At 40.2% G+C, this 12585-nt stretch overlaps 1 protein-coding gene across 1 annotated transcript in view; it reads right to left on the bottom strand.

The window, feature by feature from the left end:
* Positions 1–12585, bottom strand: part of PDE11A (phosphodiesterase 11A) — a 146989-nt gene that overhangs the window by 24758 nt on the left and 109646 nt on the right. Inside the window, exons 13-15 of the mRNA XM_035112278.2 lie at positions 10809–10918; positions 4293–4383; positions 861–961 (exon numbers count right to left, since the gene is read on the bottom strand). Coding sequence (XP_034968169.2) covers positions 861–961; positions 4293–4383; positions 10809–10918 — 302 coding nt within the window. The remainder of the gene's footprint in view (positions 1–860; positions 962–4292; positions 4384–10808; positions 10919–12585) is intronic.

The raw sequence follows: 12585 nt of genomic DNA, 5'->3' as shown, positions 1-12585 counted from the left end.
ACATTCCTATTAAGGGTACTTTCTGATAGGATTCCTTTGTTGTCTACCTACAGGAGCATAAGACTAAATCCATTTATTCCAATGAGTCTACTCCAAGCATGACTAATGTTGGGTATCACCCAATTTTATGTTTGGACAAAATCACATCCAGTGAGACCACCCAGTCTTCTGATCTAGGGATGCGACTCTGTTCAAACACATTGGCCAATATCCAACCTGAGTCACACCTGCAGTGCAACCAAGTTTACTTATACCCATTTATTTTAGTGGGTCTACTCTGCCTATGACATAGCTGGATATTACCCACTGATGCCAATCTACAAATTCAGATTAAAAAATCCTGTGGGATTGGTTCCATTCTTAAGAGTAGACCCACTGAAATCAATGGGGCTTAAATTGAGTAATGGTTAACTTGAGTCCCCATTTATTTCAGTGGGTACCCTCTAAACATGCGTTATAGCTTTTATGGAGCCGTGCAACTTCATTACAGAGATGGGAAATTACAAGCTTAGAAGATCCCCATTTAAAAAAAGCAGAAAACAAACCCACATGAAAAAGAGAAAGAAGAAAAGTTATGTCCTTTCAATGAATTCTTCCATAAACAATGAAGTGGTTTTGTTTTAACTTTATAAATGAAAGTTTATTGTACATTTAAACAACAGAAAGCAGTTGCACATAACATACTGAAAACTTTCAGAAGACTAAAATTCACAAGCGCTAGAGTAAATACCTCAAATGATAATTAAATAGTAACTGCTAGTAATATGTGCCACATGCCCTCACTGGTATTTAAAAGGTCGTTAGGGACTGTAGCTCTTTCGGATTTCCATTTGTCAAATTCAGAAAATGCCAATACCTACTCAAAATAGAGAGTGAGGTCTGTTGCCAATATTGACTTCTTCAGAAGCTGCATAAGGTCACTGTAATCCTTGGAGGACAAGTTAGCAAAGATGTTGTGACCCTATAATGAAAGAGATAGCAAAGCTAAATAGCTTAGAATCAATAGACTGTTTTTGAAAGGTTTTCCAATAGCTCTGCAATGTGTGTCATTATTACAGCAAATCTCTCTTTTTATTATGCATACTGATATCATGACAAAAATATTTTCATTGGCCACTTCAATTAAGATCTTTCTGCCAGACTGAAATTATGAGCAATTAAAAAAAAGGATTATGCACGTAAATGTAATATATGTAACTGATGAACGACATACCTCTTTTTTTCTTTCTTTTTGCAAATGCCTTTGAAACTGTCTACAGGCGACAACAGATTGCTGTTAGGCTGTTGGCCCAATGCTAAAGATGTGTAAAGGTAAAGGTACCATTAGGTCCAGCCGCGGATGACTCGGGGGTTGTGGAGCTCATCTCGCTTTACTGGCCGAAGGAGCCGGTGTTTGTCTGCAGACAGCTTCTGGGTCATGTGGCCAGCATGACTAAGCCACTTCTGGCGAACCAGAGCAGCGCACTGAAATGCCGTTTACCTTCCCGCCAGAGCGGTACCTATTTATCTACTTGCGCTTGACATGCTTTCGAACTGCTAGGTGGGCAGGAGCAGGGACCGAACAACGGGAGCTCACCCCGTTGTGGGGATTCGAACTGCCGACCTTCTGATTGGCAAGCCCAAGAGGCTCAGTGGTTTAGACCACAGTGCCACCTGCGTCCCAGATGTGTACATGGACATAATTCCCAGTGGTTTCAGTGGATCTTAGTTTTCCCTCTTAAGTATGCTAGGAATTACACTGCACTTCTATTTCTAGGTTATTCTTCCCCTTTCTGAGGTATATGCGTGTACAGTACTTCTCTTTGCAGGCTTGCAGCTTATGTGTGAAAAGAACAGCCCAGAAATAAACTTCTGGCTCACCTTACCTCTATAAAGAAACTACTTGTGATTAAGAGCCCTAGCTTGCCAATTCAGGGAACATTGTGGGAAAGTTAGCACTACTTCAATGGGCTACCAAGCATATGGAGAAACCGGGGCTCTTGAAACCAAAGGCAATGTCACACACACACACACACACACCCCAGGAAAGGTGACACTGAGCACAAGGAAACCTGAAATCAAGGCACACATTGCTTTCTCACCCAGTTCTTTCTGCAAAACGAATGTAAATGCACATGGGGAGTATTACTGTTTATTTTTTAATCTTTTTAGGATGGACCTGCTTGCTATTGCCAGGGTGTCCTGTGATTTACCAGTAAAGGCAGAATGGTCAAACACTGGCTGAGTTCGCACATATTTCTAAGCCACAGTTAAGGTTAACCATAGCTAGTAAACCACAGTTAATGCTGGCACACCTGGCAGATGATCACTTAAATATTGGTTTATTCCATCCCTCCAATAGAGGAAACACAACCCAGAAGAACCACTCCTCATTTGTGGATTTTGGGCAGTGATGGTGGCTACTTAACGAATGTCAATGAGGAGATCAGGGTTGGGACATAACATTAAGCTATGGTTAATGTAAGTGGCAGAAAAATGATTGTGAAATGCTATTTTTTTGGACAAGGCATTTGATGCTAATACTACCCTGTTTATGAAAGTTTTTAATGTTTGATTTCTGTATTTTAATGTTTTGTTGGAAGCCGCCCAGAGTGGCTGGGGGAACCCAGCCAGATGGGCAGGGTATAAATAATAAATTATTATTATTATTATTATTATTATTATTATTATTATTATTATTTTACATACTCTCTTTTTTAATGGATGCACAGGGGTGAGCTACACCAAAATTCAGTACAGAGAAATATACATGTCTGATAAGATCTGTACGGATCTTACAAATATCCCACTGTTGAGTGCAATCCATTGTGCGGCAACTCAAGACAGGGCCTTCTCTGTGGTGGCGTCCCAGTTGTACAATTCCCTTCCTCAGAGGTGTAACAGTAAGCTCAAAGTTCTGGGAATTGTGGTTTACCCATTACAGAGCTACAATTCTCAGCACACTTAACGAACTACAGTTTCCAAGATTCTTTGGAGGAAATCACATGTTTTAAATGTAAGTATGTATGTGAGCTTCATTTGCTCTTTGTACTGGTTGAGGGAGGTTGATTTGTTAAGGCCAGCTGTAATGGATGGGATGCCTCTCATTTTTATAATATCGTTTGATTTCAACTTGGTTTTAAATTGTTATATCGCATTTTATAGCTTTAATGTACAGGTGTTTATGTTTCTAAGCCACCCAGGGGCAATATTTGATGAACGGTGGTTCATCAAACACACCTCATACTGTGTCAGAAAATGTTTCTAAGCCTCCAAATCTGAAGAGTGGCCAATGCAGAAGGGCAGGCTCTCAACAGAAAGAAGGAACTTGGAAGTCCCAATATATTTATAGAACATTTGGGGCATGACTCTTTGGATCAAGACCAAGGGTATATAAAGATTGGAGCCACTCAAAAGTTATGGCCATCAAAAACAGCTGCTAAGTACAAGCATTAATTATTTCATGCTTGGGTGCGGTGGGGAAAGCTTACAAAGAGAAACCACATCATTACCAACCTTTCTTTATATAAAGCCAACTGATAGTTTAATCTGTAAAACCAACTAGTAAAATGTATATGAGATTGCATCATCCTTAGCATTTCTTTGCTGGCCTTAGCAGAAAAACCATTCACACGGAATTTTATTTTATTTTTACAGTGTCATCTTTAAAAGCCTGTTTAGTGCTGATGAAAGAGGATGTTAGAGAAGAAAAACCTATCAACAGTTTACCACACACACACCACACCACATCATACACACACCAATAGTTTTGTGCTTTTTGACTTGACGGGCTTATTTACTATGAATACTAAGAAGGCTGTAGAAAGATTGTATCATAAACTTAATGCATTAATCAAGATAGAGGCAATGTTAGTCTATATTCTTGGGGGGGGGGTGTATTTATGATGCAGAACATTTCCTAGACTACTGTGGTTCTGACAGTGTAAACAACAAAAGTCAGAATCTTTTCAATCACTTTCCAGGCTGTTTGGATTTGTTGAACTTTTTTGACACAGGGAGCCAATGTTATATATTTAACAGTTTTATAGCCCGCTTTCCAGGCAATGAAGCAGCTTACAAACTATGCAAAAACATAAATAGAATATAATTTAAAATTACACATGCCTTCCCACAAAACCCAATGACATATGTATCAAAGGAATCTGGAGTTGAACTCAGGATCCCTTTTCTACCAGTTTGCAAAGAAAGCGACAAGTAATAGATGCACTGAACTGATAAAAGAAAAGCAGGTTCATTTTAGATACTTATATTTACATAAGGAGAAGAATTTCGGCATTCTGCTGGCTTTGTACCTCACTCTGAAGAATCATGACAGCGTGGTTAAAATGATGGTGCTCCAGAGTAGCAGAAGTCCCGTAGAGCTGAGCCAAGGCAGATCCAATCCTGGAAAAAAATGCAACACACTGATTCTTTCCACATATCATCTAGTCCAAACCCTGGCTCAGTGCAGGATTGGCAACTACAGCATCACTGGCTGATGGTTACTGAACTTCTGCCAAAATACCTGCAGCAAAGGAGAGAAATGCTACTCTGTTTTACCACTCATGAATTCCTCTTTCCAAAAACCCCAGCCATGCTATAGCGAACGGTGAGAGAAGAGGGCATCTCAGCTGCTCCATGGTTTAAATTTCCCACAGCCACCACCCCTACCGGCACTGACTGGACAGTGGGGCCGCCCCTGGCCAGCGCCAACACGAGGGAAGCGTCAATCTCCACCCCCTGCCGGATCTCTGCAGGGCCGCCGGATGCCTGGCCACGACGCTGCCCACCTGAAAAGGTGACCAGACTTCATACCAGGTTGTGTTTTGCTACAGGGGCAGTCAGCTAGACACTATGTCCATTTTAAACCACTGTGCTGATCACCACCATCTTATCCAAAGTTAGCAGACAACAGCAAGGCCTGTTAGCCCAATCTAGGCTCATGTACCTGTACTGAAAATGTTGGAATATAGGCTACAACTCTGATCTTTTGGTGAATGCTCCTCAGACCAGTGGTTTTAAGGAGGAGCAAATACCCAGAGTCCTACACTTTGAAGGGGTGGGGCAAAATCTTGTAGAAAACCCTGCTTGCCTCCTTTCCTACAGTCAGCCTGCCTTGTCTTTAACTCAGCAGCATTGCAAGTCCCTGCCTACAAAAACACAAACCTAAGCCAGATACATCTGTATCAGCAGTACACCAGAACTGACAAGCCATTTTTATACACTTGCTCAGTTCACTTAGGACATGAGGAGGTGTCAGCCGCCATTTTGTTTCAGTAAGAGAGGAAAGGAAAAGATCATCACAATTTCACAGGTATTGCCTCACAGTGAAATCTCTTCAAAGTGGGAAAATATTGTTCTTCAGTCTTTTCTGCTGACTCTGACGAGAAGATAATGGAGGTGGCACCAGAAAATAACTCAGCTGTTTAACAGAATATCTGCTTAAGACAGGGAAATGGTTGAAGCTCTTCTCCCCTGCCTCTTCAAATGCAAACCTCCTTGCCCAAAGAAAACTGCAGGCCACAATCCTATACACACTTGTCTGAGAATCTTCCTTCATATAGTAGGACTTTTGAGAAAGCATGCATGGGATTGCACAATTTCCCCCCTCTCTTCTGATCAGTGGGTTTTATGAAAGAATTTCTCTACACAACAGCAAAAGAAGGATTTGCATCACATCAACCCCCTTCTTTTTTCTTTAGCCAATCAAGATGGCACCATATCAATAGCATTCAGGATCAACAAAGAGAAAAGCTAAGGCAGTAAGAGAATCAGAGACAGGCAAGCAATGAAGGGTTTTAGAGAAATACAGTGGTGCCTTGCTAGACGAAATTAATTCGTTCCACGGGTCTTTTCTTATAGCGAAAAACTGAATTTTTTTTACTTTTTTTGCCCATAGGAACGCATTAATTGAATTTCAATGCATTCCTATGGGAAACCGCGATTCGCTAGACGAATTTTTTCGTAAAACGCATTCGTCTAGCGAAAAATCATTTCGTTAAGCGGAAATTTCGTTAAGCAGGGCATTCGTTAAGCGAGGCACCACTGTACACTGTTGTTGCACAAAAGAAATTGGGGGGGACAGGGGGACGGGACCAGTCCCTGACTCACAAGAACAATATGCAGACACTGGGCTGCCTCATCACTGTGTCACAAGTGTTACCCCAATTTGTGTAGTATTAGCATTATTCTCACTGTACCTGTTGCATCTAGTGATAGGCCATCTTAAAAGTTGAAATTGATTTTTAAAATACACCTGCGCTCTTCTGTGTTCCAAAAACATCTAGTAGGGTTAGCTCTGGTTTCAGCTGAATGTAAGATTGGAAAAGACTTGGATTACAATTACAGTGATTTGATTGAGGGCCCTGCTCCTAGGAAGCCTCAAAAGAGTTCATTTCATTTAAAAGGGTAGTAGACAATTGGCTCTTAAATGATTAATCACTATACTCTCATTTATCAGTGAACTGGCTATCACCAATTCACCATATGTGCCTCCTACCATATCATCTTACCATTTTCTTTTGTGAGGCAGGGGGTTGCATTTGTTTACATAAGAGCATCACATATGGAGCTAATGGCTTGTTTCTTTTTTATTTATGATTTATAGTCATGTTCTTACAGTGTTGTGTTGATGTACTGCCTGAAGTAATATTCTCCACTCCAGTTACAATTAAAAATTGACCACAATAAACATATTATGATACATTTATCCATACTTTCATTGCAGTTTCTTGTATAGAATTAAGTGACATGTTATTATGCCTGACTTGCTTTCAATCCTTTGAGGGGCCTCAAATGACTCTCTTGCCCACGACCCCCAAAATCGTAGGGTCACCTCGGAATGACTTTCCTAAGGTAGCTCCTGTTTGATATACAATAGAAATGCTCTATTGGACCACAGGTGCTTTAAACTGTATACTCTTATTATAATAAATGAAGTTTTCTACATAAAGGAGAGGTATATACATATATGGCACATATATTAAAAGATGCACAAAATATACAGTCATAAATCATATATATCCATGCACTCTTTTAGGGTGGATGCAGCAATTACCTTTGTTTTGTGTAAATATACTATTAATAACATGTAAGCAAAATTTGCAAGGGGCGGCTAGACATACAAAAAGTCTAGTGCCAATTACAACTTCATTCTTAATGTAACCAGCAGCATGTAATATCAAACATGCTACAGTGAAGAAGAAAATAGAATGGCTGGGAAATGTAACACCATCAGCACCATGTATATCTGTTCAAAAGTAACTCACACTGAATTCAATGGGGCTTACTCCCAGGCAAGCATGTACAGGACTGCAGCCTAACAGTGCAATCGCACGCATGTTTACTTTAGAGATGGGGGAATATTTGGTTTGTTGCATTTTAATGCAAACCTATTGAATTCAAAATAAAAAAATTCCTTCCAGCAGCACCTTAAAGACCAACTAAGCTTTTATTTTGGTATGAGCTTTCGTGTGCATGCACACAAAAGCTCATACCAAAATAAAAACTTAGTTGGTCTTTAAAGTGCTGCTGGAAGGATTTTTTTTATTTTTTTTTTGACTACGTCAGACCAACATGGCTACCTACCTGTAACTAGAACTATTTAATTCACACTTCCTGAAGCAATGCACAAAGTGAAAAACAGCTTTCTATTGAAATTCACATGTCTACAAATTTTGCAGTGCATAAACAAAAGTGCATCATATTAAGGAAAATTGCTTGCAAAATGTGTTTATTTTATTAGTGAAAATTGTATAGAAATAGATTAATGCATGCCAGCATTTCACTTCTGGGTGCAGCGTTAAGTGAAAAGATGGGGTTTGTCGTGGTGTGTGTGTGTGTGTTTAAGAAATGAGTATAAGAGATTATGCTAGGAAGGAATGGGGGGTAAGGAGTCTCCTAGGAGCTTATACTATAAAGCTGCCCCATTCTGATATTTAATCACCATGGGGCAGCTGTATTGGGTTGGGTTGGGTTGGGGTGGGGTAGAATGACCAGGAATAATCATCCCCCAGAGAAAACCATGCTGGGATGTATTAACAGAGCAATTTCGGGGAGCTGTGCTGCTGTTTTCAATCACATGCCTCTTGATCTTTCATCACACTGAACCATGACACTTAAAAATAATGTTAAACTTGATTTTAGGAATGAGCGTATGACAATAAATTGTGGAAGTTACAAGTCCTACAGCTGAAGCACTTGACATGCTATGTCATGATGTGCCTTTTGTTTAAACTCTGCAGAAATTTCCACAGTATTATAGGAAGACTGTAAGATCTCTAGACAAGCACAAGGGACAGCAAACAACGAACAATAGCCATTGATTGATGGATTGGTTTCCTCTTTAAGATACCTTTCTTCTTTTCTTTTGAAAAAGCAAATTGTGCATCATCCCCACAGAAAAACGGGACAGGCTAAACAGGGTTTTGTTTTGCTTTTTAAAGCCAAGTTGTCTGCGCAATGATTTATTAATCTATAATCTACCAGGGTATCTTGACAATTCAAAGGCCAGTTCACATGCAACTTTCTCCTTCATGTAGAAACACAAGCATGTACATCTTCACATACCATATATTCCGGCGTATAAGACGACCCCAACTTTTCCAGTTAAAATATAGAGTTTGGGATATACCCGCCGTATAATAAATACAACCTGGCGTATAAGACAACCCCGACTTTTGAGAAGGTTTTCCTGGGTTAAAAAGTAGTCTTATACGCAGGAATATACAGTATTTTTTCTAGGCTCCATCCACTTATGAAAAGGCCCTTAAGCCCGGCCGTGGGGTTGCCATATTTAGAACAGCACAAAAGAGGACACATTTGCCTACTTCTTCATTTAACTATGGATCACTATGATGACTCTACCCATTAAATAAGAGGAAAAAGAAGACATATGGCAACCCTAACTAGTTGCATTTAAACTAGCATTTCACTGCTGAGTAACAGGACTGGGGCAAGACTTTTGCTGCCTGAGAAAGAGAATCAAATTGTGCCCCCCAAATCAATGCACACCGTACCCAAGTGTCATCCCACAAGCACCTCTTCCTCTCCCTGGCAGTAAAAGCTGATCTCTGTTCTTGAAAGCAATGCTGTACCGTATGAGAGGGACAGAAACCTCTTGGAATATTGATGCGCTGAACTTCTTTCACTGAAAGCTTCAGGTTGTATATATGGGTAAATGAACCATGTATCATAATGGCACTACGGTAGTTAAATGTCAAGACCTCTGGAATCACTTGCTCTGCTCAGCAGAGCCTGGGGGCCCCTGTAATGGTATACTGAATACAGTGGTACCTTGGTTCTCAAATGGCTTAGTTGTCGAACAAGTTGGCTCCCGAACGCCGCAAACCCGAAAATAAGTGTCCGATGTGGCTTCCGATTGAGTGCAGGAAGCTCCTGCAGCCAACCGGAAGCTGTGCCAGAAGGGTTAAATTCTGAGTTGGATCTTAATTGTTTTATTAAACCATTACTGTAGTTGTCCTGTATCTTTAAATGTTGTTTGCTTCCATGATTAGAATGAGAGTCACCTGGAGTCAGGATTGGGTTTACTAGACCTTGGGTTTCCTAGTACAGGTAGCAGTGGTTACATAGGCTTATGAGCACTGCTCCTTAGAAGTTCACTTTGTTCGTTGCTGAGGTATGCATTTGTTTTGTTTAATTTAATGGAATTTATTCAATTTTATCATGTTTGTTTTGTAAATAATTTTGGTCATCAGGACTCATGTTCATGCGGGTTCTCGTCCCTGACATTATTATTTTTTTGTAGTTAACGCTGAGGAAGATTAAGTCGAAACAGTGTTATTATCCGCATCACTGTCCTTACGATCACCTTGGCACCAGTTCACGTGTATCGACGTGCATTGACAGGCATTTCAAAGACTGCATTGCCAGATGAACATTATTTCAGTTACTATTAAAGAGACTATAGTACTTGCTTTGTTTATAGAGATTATGATGTTAGGAACCTTATTCTAAATAATACATTGTGGTTTTGCACCATGCTTTGTTGTTATGCTTGATGAATTTATGAATTTATGTATTTTTGCCATTATCATTCATTGGTCTATGTGTTGCCTCTTTTCTCACACTTACCCAAGCAATTGATAGGTAATACCAGCCACCCTTTCTCAACGTGTTGTGCCCTCTACATGTTGGCAAACTACAACTTTGGTCTTGCTGGAGTGAAGTGTCTGGCCTGCCATTGAGCTGGGGTGTGGGCAGCTGATTCAGCTCCAAGTGATCCACCACTTTGAGGATTGAGCTCATTGCCCTGCAAAATGGACTGTGGAGGACATAACGAAGAACCTTCTGACCCATAAACTGGAGTAAGAGCTACAGAGATATTACAAATAAGAGGCATCTCCCCCTGCCTTTTGCAGTAATGTGCTCATATCAGCCCAGAAGGACCCCGTTTCTGAAAGCACCTGTTTCTGTTTTGAATGCAATCAGTTATGTTTCTTTTAATATTGCCTGAAAATCCGCATAGCTGCAAAACAGAACCAAGAAAGACAGATGGGGAATTTTTCTAACGCTCTCCATTATGTAAATGCATGTGGTATTCCAAGAGCGGAACAACCAAATTCTGTGCCATGGTTTTATACAAAGCAGAAATTTACATGGAGCAAGCCAAATCAACAGCATGGTGCCAAAGTGATTTAAAGTTGTTGGGGGGGGGGGGAGAATAGGAAATTATTTCGGTGAATCGTCTCTCTTAAAAGCAAGCATAAAAATACTTTGCTGTGCAAGGAAACTCAAAATCAAGGCTTTCTTCTGCATTCCTCTTCTAATACATGTAAGGAAAACAAAGTATTGAGAATGAAGTAACATACTTTGCTTGAAAGGCGTTGTTGGTTCCTCTGTGGTCAAGGTCATGGCACAAACATCCTACAATCAACGCTAAAATTTCAATTTCTGTCAGAATCTCCTGAAATCCTGCTGTCTGAAAACAGGGAAAACAATATTGATGGTGTCAGTAACTTCAGTCATCCATGATGCTGCTAAAAATTAAAACTGGTACATAATAATAATAATAATAATAATAATAATAATAATAATAATAATAATAATAATAATAAATTTTATGTGTACCCCGCCCTCCCCAGCCAAGACCGGGCTCAGGGCGGCTAACACCAGATATAAAATGATTAATTAAAATACAGCTTCGAAACAAGATTAAATACAACATTAAAATGCAGCCTCATTTCAATAGAAATTCAAATCAAAAGCTGTTTGGGGAAGAAAATGTCAAATCTTCACCAGGCCAACTATCCAGACTGGTCCTACATGGGCCAAAAAAGCCAGGGAAGTCCCCAAATATGAGTTCCATCACAGAAGGAAAAAGGAAAGAGGGGGAGGCGGTCAAGTTGGTTCCAGGCCAAATGCCAGGCGAAACAACTCTGTCTTACAGGCCCTGCGGAAAGAAATCAGATCCCACAAGGCCTTGGTCTCATGAGACAGAGCGTTCCACCAGGCTGGAGCCAGTGTTGAAAAGGCCCTGGCTCTGGTTGAGGCTAATCTGACTTCCTTAGGGCCCAGGACCTCTAGGGTATTGCTATTTATGGACCTTAACAGCCTCCGCGGGGCATACTGGGAGAGGCGGTTCCGTAGGTATGAGGGTCCTAGGCGGCGTAGCAGTAGGAAAACACACAGAGAATGACTTCTTCATTTCTGATATTATTTTAGACCCCCTTTCAGAGTTAAAACCTTTACAATGTAATTAAAATAAAACACATAAAATACGAAACAATTCATAAAAATAAAAATAGTAAAACTGAACATGCATTCAGACAAATATTCAAAGTTCAGCCACCCACATGGAGCTGATTCTTGGAAGACCCTTGGTGTTCTCAGTGAAAGGATAATTTGATTGAATCTGGGAATTGGCCTAGGAATGATTTCCAATTACCAAGCTTAAAACCATGGAAGCACCTGGGATGAATAGAGACATCGGATTCTTATCTCATTATGCATGATCAAGCTTTCTTTAGCACCTCAGCCCTTGCTTCCCCCCCCCAGGACTAATTGCAGCCATCAGCAGCCATTAACAGCCATCTACAGGTTTACCACTCCCATCAGCCCATCACCCATTCCCACCCACCCCCACCACCCTCTGTATATATATAGGGTCTGACACTTCTGTTTCTAGTGTATCTGAAGAAGTGTGCATGCACACGAAAGCTCATACCAAAATATAAACTTAGTTGGTCTTTAAGGTGCTACTGAAGGAATTTTTTTTATTTTGCTTCGACTCAGACCAACACGGCTACCTACCTGTAACTTGGACAAACAAGTTTGTTTTGTTCTATTTATTTATTTATTTGCTTATTTATTTAAATTGTCTACAGCTCTTTATCCGACGATCACAGGGCCGTTCGCAACACAAATATTGTAGTCTGCATACTTTTGTGCAGTTGTTCTGTTCTGGAAAAAGTAATCTAAATGTAAGATTTATCATAATTTCCATAAGAAAAAGAAAGCTAGAATAAGTGGGCTTTTGAAACCTGTTTTAAAAAACTCTATCATCTATCTATCTATCTATAGACAAAGAGTGCCACAGAAGTGGAACCACCACTGAGAAGGCCCTTTCTCTCTCTCGAATGCTTCCCT

This window comes from Zootoca vivipara, chromosome 1, assembly GCF_963506605.1.
Source record: "Zootoca vivipara chromosome 1, rZooViv1.1, whole genome shotgun sequence".
NCBI lineage: Eukaryota > Metazoa > Chordata > Lepidosauria > Squamata > Lacertidae > Zootoca > Zootoca vivipara.
The sequence above is the reverse complement of the archived record's forward strand: the minus strand, read 5'-3'. Positions and strand labels throughout refer to the sequence as shown.